General features: G+C 37.5%; 1 protein-coding gene across 2 annotated transcripts in view; it reads right to left on the reverse strand.

Annotated features, from left to right (window-relative positions):
• The window catches only part of PCSK5 (proprotein convertase subtilisin/kexin type 5), a 256,481-nt gene that overhangs the window by 55,546 nt on the left and 184,613 nt on the right, over window positions 1-16,322 (reverse strand). The window contains exons 14-21 of one of the 2 annotated variants that reach the window (XM_075021034.1): window positions 15,696-15,839; window positions 14,089-14,191; window positions 13,347-13,540; window positions 11,772-11,856; window positions 8,966-9,063; window positions 8,278-8,407; window positions 7,123-7,238; window positions 5,014-5,312 (exon numbers count right to left, since the gene is read on the reverse strand). In XM_075021034.1, coding sequence (XP_074877135.1) covers window positions 5,197-5,312; window positions 7,123-7,238; window positions 8,278-8,407; window positions 8,966-9,063; window positions 11,772-11,856; window positions 13,347-13,540; window positions 14,089-14,191; window positions 15,696-15,839 — 986 coding nt within the window. In that variant the 3' untranslated portion in view covers window positions 5,014-5,196. Of the gene's footprint in view, window positions 1-5,013; window positions 5,313-7,122; window positions 7,239-8,277; window positions 8,408-8,965; window positions 9,064-11,771; window positions 11,857-13,346; window positions 13,541-14,088; window positions 14,192-15,695; window positions 15,840-16,322 lie in introns of those variants that run through there. The other variant, XM_075021033.1, reaches the window with a different exon arrangement.

Below are 16,322 nucleotides of genomic sequence, written 5' to 3' on the forward strand. Positions count from 1 at the left end.
TCCTCTTTGATCATCAGTGTGGAACCAATGGTTGAAATGCAGGTGTTGGTTGCATTTCCACTGGTTGGATGCAATCCTATGGTTCAGAGCCTTAGTTTGTTTTCAAGGACACTGTGTTGCTACCCGCAATTCTTTAGTCCTTGCCAATGACGAGGATTTAAGCCCCAATACACTCTCATGACAGGTAGTAATAAATAATCAGATAATCAATTTCATCAAAAATTGAAATCTCCCAAGATAGTTTAAGACAAGTAAATAAATATTATGCAAAAAAGAAATCAGTTTTTCCCCCAGTAAACATAATGTTCATTGAAACTGCATATTCTGAACAATTTTATGCAAGTTGTTGTTGGTCTCAGTTTCTTTTGATGAAAACTTGACTAGGATTTTTCTTTGTATGCTGTAAAACTTTTTTAATGCTTGCTTAAAATATTTTGCACAAACATCTAATGGCAGAACTTTTCTTGATTCATTCTGTACCAATGACATGACAATGGCATATCCAATATAAATATAAGGCATGGTAATGGATCACAGACAAGTTATTGTTCCGCAAGTTGCACTGTAAATTGAAAGCTTTGACTCATACAAGCAGTCACTTAAATGTCTTTACAGGAATCTTGAATTTATAACAGGCCTTCTTACAGTCATTCAGTTCATTAAATAATTTCATTAAAAAGTACTAGTTAGTTACCTAAACTGGCCACTCATACAGATAAGGCTCACTTTGGTTGTGATGTAGCTATTAAGAGATTAACTTGGTCATCACCAGTTGCAAGTTGTACTTAGTGATGGGTGAGATTGCTGTAATCAGCTCTAGTATCTCTGTATATAGGTTTACTCATCTTCAAGGCTCATACTGTCATACCTCTTATCATTACCTGACAATGTGGAACAAGCACCAGCCCTGCTATTATACCATATATTCAGTAGCAGGGGTTGCTCAGAATTTCACAGGATATTGGAAAGTTGCAATCCCAATAGAGATTGGGGTAGTCTGTAAGGTCTCCTAGGGAAATCTTTATTAGAAAACAGTGTTCTCTACAGAGGGGGAGTTTGCAAAGCCTCCCCAGAAAGAAAGAGGCAGGTTATGCCAGTGGAGATTGTTGTGTGGGTAGGCAGGGTCTAAGCCAAAAGCCACAGGAGCTACTGGTCAGAAGCAAAAGGTTTCCACTGACGTATCTTGGCAGGTATCTGATTTGCTGATCCCACAACACTGGTGTGTGGCTGAGGTGGAGAGCTGCAGCTAGAAAGGGAGTAAGGCTGTAACGCCATCGCAGAAAAGGAAACACTTCTTCCGTTATAAAATGACACCCCCACACAATAGGCTTCTGCAGGATGTTCTTCAGGTCTGGGGCATGCTAAACTTTTTTCTGGTTAAAAATAGTGTTAGCACATGTATGAGTTTTTTGGGGGTTTTTTTTGGACCAAAGCTGTCATTGTCTTTGAGACTTTTAGTAAAGAGGAGGTCTACTTGGGTGTTCAGTTTGCATTTAAGTCAAGGATTTTGTAAGGGTTCTCCTAAACAGATGTGAAGTGGCAAACATTTTACCATGGAAATGACATGTCTTAACTAGAAGAGCATCTTCAATTTGTCATTGCTTTTTGACTTGTGATATAAATAAGGCAGAAATCAATGAACGGATTTGGATGTATGCCATCCACAGTCCTTTCAGACATGGAGAAAAGTATCATTTTGCTCATGCTTAGCAGCTTCTGATCTTCCTAAAGTAGTTCTGGATGCCAAAACCAGTGTCAAATACTGAACACTGCAAACTACTCACCATTGAATCACAGAGGGAGGATCGATCACCTAAGAAAACTCTGCAGCTGGGAGCGAACTAGCTACGTTCAATTGCAATCATGTTGCTGCAGCGATCCTCTTGTACAAGGACTAACTATAATGCTGCTTATGCATTCTGCTTGCATCTGGCCACTGCTATTGAGGCATCACAAATAAAAATGATCAAAGAGTTGGAGCTGACACCAGAAAGTACTGGTTTTCAGCCTGAAACTCAGTTCTATGCTTACTTGTCTGTGAGACTTCACAGCTCAACATTTATAGATAGACCCTCCAAAGCAGGTTTCTTTTGCCAGAGCTATAACAAGTTTTTTATCATCCTTTGTACGTTTCCTACCCAAAGATGAAATCTTGACAATAAAAGACACCATGATTGATGGAATTTCTCATGCCAGTTGGAAGATGAAGGTGGGGTGGGAGCTGAAAGAAGCAGCTCTTCATACAGTCTTGGTGAAAGGGTTAGGCCAACAGTTTGTCCAGGTGTGGTCTTACCAAAAAACTGCTAAGGATGTGCCATCCTGTATACGCTTGCTCCCAGGACTGACAGGACAACTATGAAAATGATGACCTAACTCCTGTTTGGTGACAACGAGATGTTTAAGGCTGAAAAGTGTTTTTTTTTTTTCCAGGAAATTTTTCAGTGAATGTATTAAAACTTCATCTGAATATATGACTTCTTGGATAAGTTGCCACTTTGGTCTCCGCTCAGGTTGTAGGACTAAGTGGGAAATGAACAAGAGCATCGGCCAATGCCACTGGAGGATCTCACCCTGCAGGGGTCACAGATGAATCTGCATGGAGCCCTTCTGATTTACTGGCAAGGACAGACAGCCTGCTGTTCTCAAGTGGCAGTGCGGGGTTGTGATCTGAGGTGTACTGGATGTCAGTATTGGCCTGTGAACAGACATCAATATCTCACTGTGCAAATGGCCACGTATGACTGCAGAGATGAAACTTTCCTCCTAAACTGTCTGAGCCAATGGGTAGTTATGCATTTCACTTTTTAATCCTAAGTCTGCAAGAGATTAGACTCATCACAAACTCTTACAGGTCAGAGGAAGCCAATGTTGTTACCCACTAGGGCTCAGACATGGCTGCACTGCTACGATACAAAAGGTGTCCTCCACAGAAACCAGACATTTCTGCAGCCATAAATTTAATCACTTAAAAATATCAGCAATAAAATTAAATACCCTCCCCTCCCAATTTGCTTCAATGATTTTTGTGTGGTATCTGAGTGCTCTATACCATAAAGCTACATGTGCCCTTCAACAAAGATATTTTACTTATAGGTTATCAACATGTTTTTCCAGACCAAAAGAACAGGAATTTAGGTTAATTTAATAGAAAAAATAAAATATGGAATAACATTGATTTTGGCCAATATCAGTTACAACAGAACTACCCTATTTTACAAATAACAACTGAACATTTTACACATGTACAGTATTTTTTTCAGTAAAAATGAATTTGGATATAACAACGTGTCAGTTTTTTTAAAGAAAACAAAGATATTAATTTCTTCTCTATAATAGTGTTAGAGACATTTGTAAGTATCCAAACAAATTCTTTACAATCCATTACATAATTAAATCTCAATTATGAATATATATTTATATAATATATATATAATTAACTTAAACTTCGAAAGCATTATGTTCTAATTAAACATGTTATACTGAGAAATGAGGCAGTAACAGACTAGTAGTTAAACTAGCACAAACTGAATTCTTTTAAATTTGATCGTTTATCAGGAAACTTGCAATGGGCACCAAAGGAGCTTGCCTGGCCCACTGTCATACCGAACCAGGTTGTAATAGTTTATCTGCTCTCTGCTAAAGGTGGCACATTACCTCTATAAATTTGTATCCATTCATTTGAAAAACTTCCACAATCATTTCTGATTCTCTTTATTTTCTAACATTACATGCTTAAACACCTGCAATCCATTTTCTATTTGTGTGTCCTGGAAAGATAACTGAGAAAGACATTTTATACATTTTAAGTATTATCCCCTGAAAACAGTATCTTTTTGAAGTTCAATTTTCTGTTTTCTGCTAAATGACTGTCTTTTAAACAGTATGCTAAGTGAAGTTGATAAAGATACATTAAACAGAAATTTGTACTGGCAGTTGTGTGCCTGGGTAAAGAGAAAGGCAAAGGCCACTTCTCTCACCACCCAGGATGGTTTTACAGTGAGGTAACACCGTTGGCCTCAGTAGGACTATTCCTGCTGATATTTCTACTGTGAGCAGATAAAAGCAGATTAAGGCCCATTGTGACACAATTGTTACACCAAGAGAAACATTGATTTATTGCCCTATATGTAATTATTCCTGGAGATGTATTTGGCACAATTATAAATCCAGTCCTGTAAACACATCCTGTCGCATATAGCCACACTTGCATTTACATATGGGCACTATGAAACAGCTCCACATATCTGTATGATAATATCCCCTTTTTTGTGAATGTTACAAGACAACAATAATTTATGAATAATTCTTACGTTAGCAATGTTTTCTGACTTCCAAGCGTATACTTTACTCTCACTTATGCAAACCAAGAGAAGTAGTATCTTTTGAATTTGTTCACTACAGGAACAATTTTTTTTTTTAAGTTTATTTGAAATAGCTTTGACAAATTAAAAAAATAAAATAAAAATCCTAGCATATCTGTTAATAAGCTAGCTGTCTAAAAATGAAATCTATATGACCAAAACCACATTTTGGGCAAACATATATACATACTGCATGTGATACAAAAAGCAGCACACAGCAGAGGAAGTAAGAAAGAAATGTGTGCAGAAATGTTCACTTTTCTTTTTTTTTAAATACTGTTACAAAAGGGCTAGAACTTAGTCCTGCAGCTAATGATGTTTTTGATCCCCTCAGGAACTCAAGTTCACCCTGTCAATACACATAGCACAAAAAAGACTAATGCAAACATTTTTGTATTGTTTAATTTTAATCCATGTAAACGTGTGTTGTATTCTTGAAACACTCTTTAAACATCTTGAAGGGGAAAGAAGCAGGAAATAAAGGGAAGAAAAAGGACCTTCAAAAAATAGGAATAATCCTAAGGTTGATAGGAAATCAAATCATGAGTTAAACGTTAATTTTGGCATCAAATGCTTTGGTCACACAATACTGACTCTGTGATCCTGGATGCTCAGCTCTAGACACCCAGTTATGAAAGGTAGGCGCGTTGTAGTTTTTCCATTTAAGTTCCAACAAACAGTTCACCATCTCCCCAGACAAAGAGTGGGGGGAGAGAGAGAGAGGTGGCTTGCTTTTTTTTTTTTTCTTTTTTTTTTTTTTTCCTTTTTTCCTTTTTCAATAATACGGATTAATCTATAAGTCTACAGGAGCAGGAGGATGCTGGGAGGTGTCAGTTCACCCCTTGTGCGTACATGTTCTGCAACACAATTGCTGAAGCACTTTCCGCTGGCAGAGATTGTTCTTTTTCACCAGCATACAGAATCCTCCCTCGGCCCAGGACTCTTCCGTGGCTTCCGGAGGGCAGCAGCAAGAGAAGGAGGGGAGGTTGAAGGTTTGGAGAAGATGGCGTGTACAATGGAGGAAGGTTTAATTGGTCAGACAGGCAGATTTGGTTGAAGAGACCATTCAGGAGCAGGTAGCAAGTAGGAAATTTGGTCCATCAAAAGGAATTCAGTCAACAGCATTTTTTTTTTTTTTTTTTTTCAGGAAGAGATATTGTGTGGTCCGACAGGGAATGATTGGTATCCATTTATGAAAAGGAAAAAAAGATTAGAAAGAGAATAATTAGAAAACAGTGATATTTACAGCAAAGGAATTTGTTCTCATTTTTTAAGAATCAAAAGAATAAAACAGTCAAACCACAGAAAAAGAATAAAACATTCTCAACAGAAATGCAAAGCCTATAGAGAGAGTTACACTAGTAACCAGCACTTGATTGTTAGGCAGTGAAATGAGACCCTCTATGCTTTGTAAATCAACAGAAAAAAACCACCTTCTGGACTTTTGTTGGCTACCCTAGACTGTTGAGAACGTGTGCTGTGTGGTGGGATCCAGCATGGTGCATTTCAATTGCCTGAAGGCACACACACCGGTGTGTTGACCTTTCATGGCAGCTGCACTTGGAAGAATGGGGGAGGCAGTACTGAGATGGGGCATCTCCAGTCTTGGGCAACTACATGTGTATCTGATTGAAGTTGCATGTATACAAATGGAGAGATTTATCCAACCGTACTAAAGACCAAACTGGTATGTCAAAAGTTTGCATTGCAGAATTCAGCTGCCATACCATACTGAGACTGTGGTTACTTAAAACTCTTAGCATTACACTTCCTCTTCATTTGTCCTTCTATATCTGACCTTCTCTGGACTTGCTTTAGATTACAATGACACTGCTAATGTCCTGATGTGAAAAAGTCTCATGACTGGTTTACCAGTACCTGTAACATAACTTTATGATGGACAGGATACTTTTCAAAGTTTGAAGGCCTAAATTCCAACAGGAGCTGCAAAGGTCCACAGAAACAAGACACAACCCTGCACCCTTTCTTTTTTCTCGTTTTTTAAGTCTTTCGTAAAACCCTTACTAAATCCAGCGGAAATGAGCTGGACTGAAGGGTCATTGTTAACCTTTTCTACATCTGATGTGAGGTATCTTCCACATGGATTAACGCTGGGCTTTGTTCTGGTATGATTTTCTTGTTGGATTGTATCTACAAGTAGTTCACACAGTAGCATTTTTAGGGAAGCATGGTGTTATCTGCAATTGTGACATTTGAATGGAATGAATAATTAAGCCAATCACATGCAATAAGAATGCTATCTTGGTTGCCACAGAGAACTTGGAGGAAGTTCAAATCTCTACTACAAATTGGGTGCTCCCTATTTCAGAATTCTTTTGTTCTCATTACCCTTTCACATAATTCAAGCAATACTACAGGCCCTTAAAATCTTTTTTACTTACCAGCATTTTCACAGTTCAAAGTGGTGAAATAAATAAATGTGATTCTACTGATAGCATACTATGGTCTTCGTATAAAAATCTTTTGAAAGCAATGGCTTTTGAAAAACAGATAAAGAAAGAAAGGTAGGTTGTTGGCAGGGGGGGAAACTATTTTAGGAAAATTCAAGTAAAGTGGATGTGACTAATCTTGTTAATAGACACAAATGTATTTTCTCCTTTTCATAAACCTGAAAAAATTAAGAAGTAATGTAGACTTCAAATCAGGACTGTAATAGAAGAAGAATACCAGACCAAACCAATCCAATACATGTAAAAAAGCTGGCAGTGGTAAACGGATCTTTTCAGAGAATTACACTCACCATCCTTGCAGACTGTTCCCACTACACAGACACCAGTGTCTAGGTTATAGCCATTTGGACAGCTCGTACAGTTTCTGTCTCCTTGACCACTGCAATCCAAACAGCTGGCATCACATCTGAAAGACAATGGCAGGAGTTGGTCTTACAGCCTCACCAAATGCAAGAGTTCCTAGGAGACCTCTTCTGTATTGCAAAGGCCTTGTTTGCTGTTTCTAGAGGTATCAGAAACTATGCTGCTGCTGCTGCTGCTACTACTACTACTACTACTACTACATCTCCCCCTGCAACCCAGTCCTGTTTCTTTCCTCCAATCACTTTCTATTCACACATTTTTACTAAATAGCTGCATTATTCTAGTATTTTGGAATTTTATGCAGAAGTAATCAACAAAATTATTAAGCTGATTGTGCATACATGCACCAGCAAGGCATGAGCTAAAGCCACAGGATGGAAAAGGCTGACCTGCTGCCCAGTCCTTTCATCACCCTTCTGGCTCCATCATATTTGCATTGTGTATCTATTATTTTTTTGTGTGGAAAACACATGGTGATTCCCTTCCTGCCCTGAACTCAAAGTGGGTCAGTAATAAATGATTCCAAAGGGCAACAAATGGTATTTGTTTAACAAAGAATGGAATAGAAAAAAATGTCCCTTCCTTGCACAGCACAGCACAGCACAGCCTTGTCTAACATTTATCCACCCATTTGTACACTGAGTCAGGTAAGCTATTTCGGGCAGCAGTCTGGTAATATACTTGTGCCATGTTTGTGAATATGCAGCTGTAGAACTGAAATGGTCCTTATGAATAGTAATTAACTTGCAGTTAAAAAAACTTAGTTTGACTATTTTTGTTTGTTACTGAGAAATGCAGATCCTCTGCCAGATTTGTAAATTTTACATTTCTATGCATATCTACTTAGAGTCTCACTACAGGCTTTTTTAAAGTGAAGGACACAAGAAAAAACACTTCTAGAAGACTGCATTGATGTAACTTGGATTAAAATTAAAAAAACCCTGCTTTTCCATCATTTGCTTAGCATGCAATATATTTTTTTATATTTTTTGAAGTCAGCAGTGTTTTATGTTCTTGTAAGTATTATCTTTTTCAATATAGTAATAGCTAATATACTGCCAAACATCAGACACTGATCATACCTTTTGCAGCTTTTGTATCCAATTTCAGTAGAGTGATCAAGATAATAACCACTACTACAGGACTGCACACATCTTCCATCTTCCATGAAATAACCCTGTGTGCAGTTTATACAGGCATCTACTCCAGCACCTTAAACCAGAGAGAAAATATACTATATTACTGGCTAGTTCCTCTTGTTGCCTAACAGACAGCACCTCTAACTGTAGCAAATCCTATAATTTTAGAGACTATGTTTTGCCTGCTGTACTTTCTTTCAAACAGTAACATCAAGAAATAAAGGTACATGCTTAGAATAAACAACCTTACATAATTTCAGTATATCTGAAATGGCTGTTGGTAGTTCTAAACCTCGCACAAAATCTATCAGTCTTTATTCCATCCCAGAAAGAAAATGGAGGGTATTACTGGAAATCAGAATGAGCTCTACCAAGAGAAAAAAAAAAAAAAAAAAAAGAAAAAAACCCAGAAAAATAGAAAAGAGTTTATGCACACTTTCAGTTAGAAAACAGATTTTCATGTTAGTGAAAGAAGTCTGCTGTATTTTAAAAATATTAGAGAAGTATGAAGAGAATTAAATTTTCACATGTAAACAATCATGTTATACTGTAACTGTGATATAGTAGAGTAAAGTCAGAGCTAAAAACACAAGAGGAAAGGAAATGATGCAGATAAACGTCCATGGGGTACCTGCACATGTCGCACAGGAACGGTGACATGGTTCACATTCTCTACCATTATGGTATTTTCCTTCTTCACAGCGGACAGCACATTTAGTGCCATGCAAACTATTGTAAAAAAGGAAAAAACACAGTGTTAGGGCAGATAACAGCAACAGAGGACAAAAAGGTCATGCAAAAACCCAGTAGTTCCCTTTTAATAAACTAACAACCCATATATTAGGATATACCAGCTTCCTTCATTGGTCATATTTTATAAATTTAGAGACAGCAATCACTTCAAGTTGGAATGAAATGCAGTTTTGCCCATGGTGAAATACAGAAGCTGTTTACAAACTCATTGTAAATACTACTAACTAGTAGGGGACAAAAAAAAAAAAAAAGAACAATGCCAAAGTGTACTAAAAATTCAGGCATGTAAAATGCAATTACCCATGAGGAATTTGGCACCGGGCAAGCACCACTGTATTAAAAAAAATTCTAAGGGACTTGTTAACAAGATCTCGTGCTTCTCTTGAAAAACCAGCAGCATCTCTGGATACTACGCTACAGCACAGGTTAAGAATAGATTCATAGTGAAGGAAATCACCACCTCTTTCTGCAATAGCAGTTTCCTTTGAAACCTCCTATCTGAATGCCAGTTCTGCATGGCTGGGGAGATTTGTCAAGATTACAGTTGGAGGTATTCTGCCTGAAGGCACTTTTGAGAGAGACCACAAAAGAGTGAGTAACAGAGGAAAAAGAAACAGCATGAAGAGACATTTCCATGCTTCCATCTATGTAGCTGTTTATGCTTTCATGTTATAAGATGCCTACAGCAGTTTGGTTGTTTTTTTTTGGTTTTTTTTTGTTTTGTTTTTGTTTTGTTTTTTTTTTAAGCCAGGACTTCTCTGCCATGTTTGCCATCTTCTGTGGAACCATCATCCAGTTTAACTCTTTCTCGAAAAGTGCTCTTCAGCTCTGGGGATTACCACCCTGAGAGAGTGCTAACCCTGCTTTACAGATTGCATCCAGCAAGTCATGTGTTCTCAGCACCACTGGGAATTTTCAAGACTGTATACGGTCCCAGTTTAGAAAAAAATAAATTAGCAATTCAACAAACCTAACACCCCCTGCTTTCTTATTATTTTTCCTCAGTCATACACCTCAAAGTGCTTTACAAGGCAGGTAGCATTATTATGTTTTTACAGATTGGAAAACTAGTAATTTGCCCAAGTTAATTTAATGGGCCAGTAACAGAATCAGAACTGGAATCCAGGTCTCCTAAGTCCCACCCAGGGCCTGGCCCATCAATAACTCTGCCAATGAAATACAGTAAGTTTCGAACAACTGAGGAATATGAAAAGTATGTCCTGCAAGGCTCCATTTACCTGTCACACCTACACAGATGGTGTTTTTTCAAAATGTTACCCAAAGATCAATCTCAGTTTGCTAATATTGCCCAAGAAAACATGAAGTTTAGTTTCTTTTAATTTTTTATATTTCAATTTCTCCTTCTCTTCCCACAGTGAATGGACTTGTCTACTTTCTTCAGTGGTGCTGCAAGCTACTGTTTGTGTTAATGGACAGGGAAACTCAGTTCTTGAAAAATAAAGAAAATGTGGACATAACTTTTCTATAGAAACTGTGTCCTATAAGGTCCCAGATCTATATGAGCTTCAGTCTCCTGACATATTTGCCCATAGTAGGAACTTCTAAACTGCTAATTTACTAATTTTATTTTGCAGATACGCAGAAGGTCATGCTGAGTCTGTTAAAGTTCTTCAGAATCTTAATATGGACTGCAAATTTAATAACATTTTAAAAGGAAAGCAGATACTTGTATTTCACAGACAATGTAAATAGACCAATTTTCTGATCTGATCCCATGCTTTTCTTCCCATTAGATCACACTTCCTTTTCAAAGGGTCACTTTTAAAAAAATAGAGATATTCATAATAAATATTGTGCTGGCACTTGGATAATCTAGATGCAACATAAATACACAGAAAAGAGAATTGCTTTACAAAATGAAAAGGAATCCAGCTATTGATGTCGTAGAAGCAAACAACATTCAGCTTTTACTAAGGGATGAAAATCCACTTCGATGGAAGGTAAAAGCTCAGTGTTAAAACATTTGTGGAACACTCATATTCTGCAAGAAGAACCCCTACAGATACTTAATATTGACTTCATATTTTATGTGGCATAAAGCCAGTATACATTCTGTCATGAATTTTATAAGATTTTTGACCTTTGCTGCTTGGATCAACAGGTCATTCATTCATAAAGGAGCTTGAAATATGTACTGCTGCTTCGCAGGTTTTACCTATCAGTTTCAAGAATGATTAAGTCCCCCTATGAAGAAAAAATATCCACTGCTGTTTAAATTATGTGCACACTATATTGTAACAGAATTGAGCCTGAGGTACTTGAGATAAGTGAATGACTGGATGTATGAAGAAATACAATAAAGATAAGAAAATAGTTTCTAACTATCACAGGAATGAATCAGAAAGATTAATACGATTCATCAGCTCTACGTCTAAAATAATTTTTGACTGCAACACTGTAGGTCAAAAAAGTGAAGAAGCCAGCTTTCCACATAACTGTTGCTTTTATTTTACCTTAAATGAAAGGTCTTCTAAAAATCTGTTGTTAGCCAAACCGGCACATAGTAGCACAAGAAAATACTACATATCAAACTAAACAGCAATGGAACACATGAAATGAGGGCCACTCAAGATTAAATAACTATCTGATGTTCTTCATTGTGTATCCACAGCATTGTAAGCCTCTTCAGGTATTGTGTTTAGCGACACCCATAATTTCCTTACCTTAAGCCATGTTTGCATTCTGTGCAGATTTGGAATTCAACACACGTTTTACAGTTTTCACTACATTTTCGGCAAACAATCTTATCTACATAGGAAAAATGGGAAAACAGCCCAGAAAACCTTGGTCAGTGATGTTTAATAAAATTATATGGATATACTACTACATGACTTATTGCTTTCTAGCTTGACATCAGGAAGGGAAGCAGCAAGCTACACTAAAATAGCTAAATTCTGCCTATCATTAGCTTTTCCCATCAAACATCAAATGGCTTAATCTATTTCTAAACATTTGAAATTATAGTTGTACCCTGAGAAAAATATGTTTTGAGGCCATTAAAAAATCTCCATAAATATTTTAAATTCACGTTAACTATTTGCAGTATGGACTGAAATTGTCTTTTCATGTAACAGTGATATGCAGTAGAGATTGCCATATGTTCCAGAGTCTGTCCTGCAATTTACCTCTTACACTTTCCACGTAAGCATGCTGTTCTGTCTTCCTGATTTGATGCTTAAAGACACACCTGCATGAACAGGTATGATCTTAACAAAGTCAACACATAAATTGCTTAACACCTTCCTTTTCATCTCAAGAGCTCCCTACTTTAAGAGATGACTCTCTCTCTCTTCAGAACTGTTGTCTTTTGAGATGCAGTGCTGTGTACCTTTCTGAGAAGAAAAACCTTCTGTTCCCATTTAATCCTAAATTTTCATCAATTCATCATAATTGGGTGGAAAGGAATTCCCTTTACTGTAGTTCTCACACAGTGAAAAATGGAAGAATTGGAGTACTAGCTGCTTTTACTAATTCTCAAATACACAGCTTCATGATGCAGACAGCAAAAGGTTAGGTACCTGGATGAACAAAGCTCCTGAGCACATATTTATCTTCTAAGGATGTGTCTAAAGATAATTGAAGTCACTGCAGTGTTAAACACATTTGAAAATATGTGTTTTGCCCATAAGTATTTTTGCTAGCCAAAGCTAGAAATGAAACATAGGCAGTCTACTTGGCAATCACAGGAGGAAATTGAAGGCAGGTGTCTCACATGGCAGAGAATTACTGCTCTTGGGTTGTCACACCACCGCAGGTATGTAGGTCTGCCAGAAACATTAATTGCAACCGTGTTTTACATCTGAGGAGCCTATTTTTCTTAGAGCTCTAGTTCAGTGGCCATGGTAGATTCCTCAGCTCTCTCTTCTATCTGGTGCTATACCATATGCATTGGGGTGAATGGGGAACTCCTCATGTTCAAAATGTGAGCGCTGCCTGTCCCTTTCTAGCATAGTGATAATGTGCTCAGTCCTGTGGCTGACCTGCTCTTGAACTGCCCTCGTTCTGCTACTGTTACTGCTAGCCACAAGCAGAAAAGACATCCTGCCACTAAGAATGGTTTTTGAATTAAAGGAAGATTTTTGAGGAGATTCTTGATCACACTTGGCAACAATTTAATAAGAGGAATAGGATAAGAGATAGATGCATCAACATACACTTTTCCTGCTCGTAAGTATTCCAGCAACCTCCCCAGATCAAATTCTGTAGCCCACAATAAAGAAACAACAAGAAATACTAACTCTTATCCAGGTAAAACCCATCAGGGCAGTTGGTAATACAGCTATTGGTTACTTCATTCAGGTAGTAGCCAGATTTACAGGTCATGCACTGGTCACTATGGCCTCCAACACAGGTTTCACAATTGGGTGAGCATTTTTTACAGCGTTTCTTGTCTGCATTGTAGTGACCAGGTGGGCAGGTCGAAACACAGATCCTGCAGACAGCAGGGAAGAGAAGGCAGAATTGTTAATGAAATAACCTGCCACCATGCTCCTGGACCATGACTGCAAAGCAGAAGTATTTCTCAGCATTGCTGCTTTTCTAATCATCAGATGTTTACTAAGATGTAACCCTCCAAAGCATTGCATCAAGGTGCCTCTTCTCTTCCATTTATTTCCCTACAGCATATGCTATCTCACTGGCAAATGCCTTGTCAGACAGTCATACAGTACCATTTTTGACCATCTACATTTCTTCCTATCTTGTTCAAACTCAATCACAGAAGCTGTAGTAGCTATCAGAGTTTTATGTATATAGCCTCTTATGAAAATATAATCAAGAGATGGGGAAATAATCAAAGAATGGTGTTTGAAGGCTGTACTTTAAATTCTGATTAGCTAGGGTTTTTTTTCAACTCCTAAGAAAATTTGTCAAATTCGGTGGAAAATGAATTATCCATGACTGTAGCAAAGAAAAGAGGAAAGGAAGTTAAGATATATATTAAGAAATCTATGAAGTAAAGATTTTTTCTCTTGGTCTTACCGTGTGTTGTTCTTAGATTTGTAGTAGTAGTGCAAACAGTCAGTACAATGATCTGGTCCTGGACCATCACACCCTACTTTACTGCATTCTGCATTGCAGGGACCTGTAATAAAACCAGAATATGGGGCGGAAAGGATTAAGACTTCTCAGTTAGTACTTAGCACCCCTTAAGAGACAGTATTTTAATGCAGAATGCAGTTAGTCTGTTCCCCTGTTTGATTTGAATTCCAAATAGTAATTTGGCTCCCCCCAAAAGCAATGTTTTTTAGTACCTGAAGACCTTGCAAATCCTGGCCTCAGTATTTATTCAGAGTGATTTGTAATTTTTAGCAAGTGTGGCATCTTCTATAGAATCTATCAAAGAGAAACTATTTCTGGTTCTAAACAGATGCTGTCCTAATGAGTTACAACTCATTTTGAATTTTATTCAGAAATGTGCAAAGGCTTCTGTAGTTCATAATAAGGACTTATTAGCAAAAACACTTAGAACAAGCAGGTCAACATAAATGATGAACAACATGATTAGTGGCTACTCTGGTTACCAGCTGGGTAATAACTGGTCCAAGTGGCTACCAGTGGCTATGGAACCAGCCACCAGGGCCCAGATGCACTTCCCTCTGTGCTGCTACATGCTGCAAAAGCCTCGGCTAATTCTTGCTGATTAGCAAGTCTTCCATCTCACCTGCACTCATGTTGGACTCGATGATCCTTATAGGTCCCTTCCAACTCGAGATATTCTATGATCCTATGTTTACAGTTTTCAAATAGGTCCTTCCTGCTACGGGAGGAGAGAACCATCAACTCCTGCCTTTATGTAGGTGAACAAAGCCCATGGGTGAAGTTATAACTTTCAGGATCACTGCTCTCTCATGAATGAAATGCATTGAGTTTGGCAGCCATCTTGAAATTTATCCTAACATCAAGTAAACTTGAAGTAAAGTGAGTTTGCTTCATACAAAAACTTAAGAAGTTAGTGACCTTTACAGCAGAGATGGTAGTGTTTTATCACCAAAACAAGGAGTTCAGCAGCTCTCCATCTAAAATAGGGGCTATGGGTCTGACATGCTGTGGCAGGAGACTGTAATAACAGAAACTTCAAAACTGAACTTTGTCCTGCTGTTTGCTTGCCGGAGCTATACTTAAGATTCATCAGCCCTAACCATCTACATGATGCTCCTAACATTGGATTACATGTAGGAAACTGCCAAGTTTACTTATTTTGCAGTGCCAAAAATCTAACTCTATTAAAGTCTAATGATAAGGTTGAAAAACTTCTATAGGGATCCATGACAAACAACACAGATATAGAAGACAATGTTCTTCATATATAAGTGTGAATATGTATGTATATGTATTTTTATATACTTATATGAAAAGCAGTGCATTCTTCATAGTATGTTGTGTAGCTTAAAAATATGTAACTCCATGCTTACAAACTCATAAGGATGAAATAAAAATATCTAACTTTAAGTTATGAAACAAAAAGTTCTGACCTTAAATTAAGAATCCACTTCACAGAACATTTTATATATGCAGAATGTCAGGTCACTCCTTCAACCTATTATGTGTTCAGTAAATGCCCAATCAGAGTAAATGAATGTACGCACCAGAATAGTCATCTGTTCCATAATCTTCTGTAGGGTCTTCAACTGGACTAGAGCGCACTCTTTCCACTTTCGGAAAATCATTTCTTGGTGAGTAAGGCTGGATGGATGTTCCATACAGTACTAAGGACCACTCTTTCAATTTGCCTAGAAGTTAAGTATTTAAAATCTAGTTTTAGAAACCATTTCTATTTTCTGTGTCTTACAAAAACATATAATTTGTAAACATGACTTTGTGAGTACGTATAGAAGACATTGCTTTTCAAATAAGTGTCTTCAGTTTCATATAGATAGTACAATCACTGCTTCGCTATAAACTGAGAAAGCATGCTTCAATCAGATTTTCATTGTGCTCCAGCCTCTTGTAGGTCTAGTAAAAGTTTGCACCACAGGTTGAACTTAATATAAACAATCAACAACAATACCTTTGGCCATAGAGTTACTTGGAAAATGTTAATGGTACTCAACAAGGATTTTTTGCTCTGGATTTCACTTCCCCTCAAAACACTAATTATCCAGTAATTATTATCTGAGATCTTTTAGCTAACTAGCTGTATTCAGAATTCTGACTTAAGAAAGGGGTCACATTGTGTTTGTTACTCAAGAGTACTTTTCATTGGCTTACAGGAC

The sequence above is a fragment of the Buteo buteo genome, chromosome Z (genome assembly GCF_964188355.1).
Source record: "Buteo buteo chromosome Z, bButBut1.hap1.1, whole genome shotgun sequence".
Classification (NCBI taxonomy): domain Eukaryota; kingdom Metazoa; phylum Chordata; class Aves; order Accipitriformes; family Accipitridae; genus Buteo; species Buteo buteo.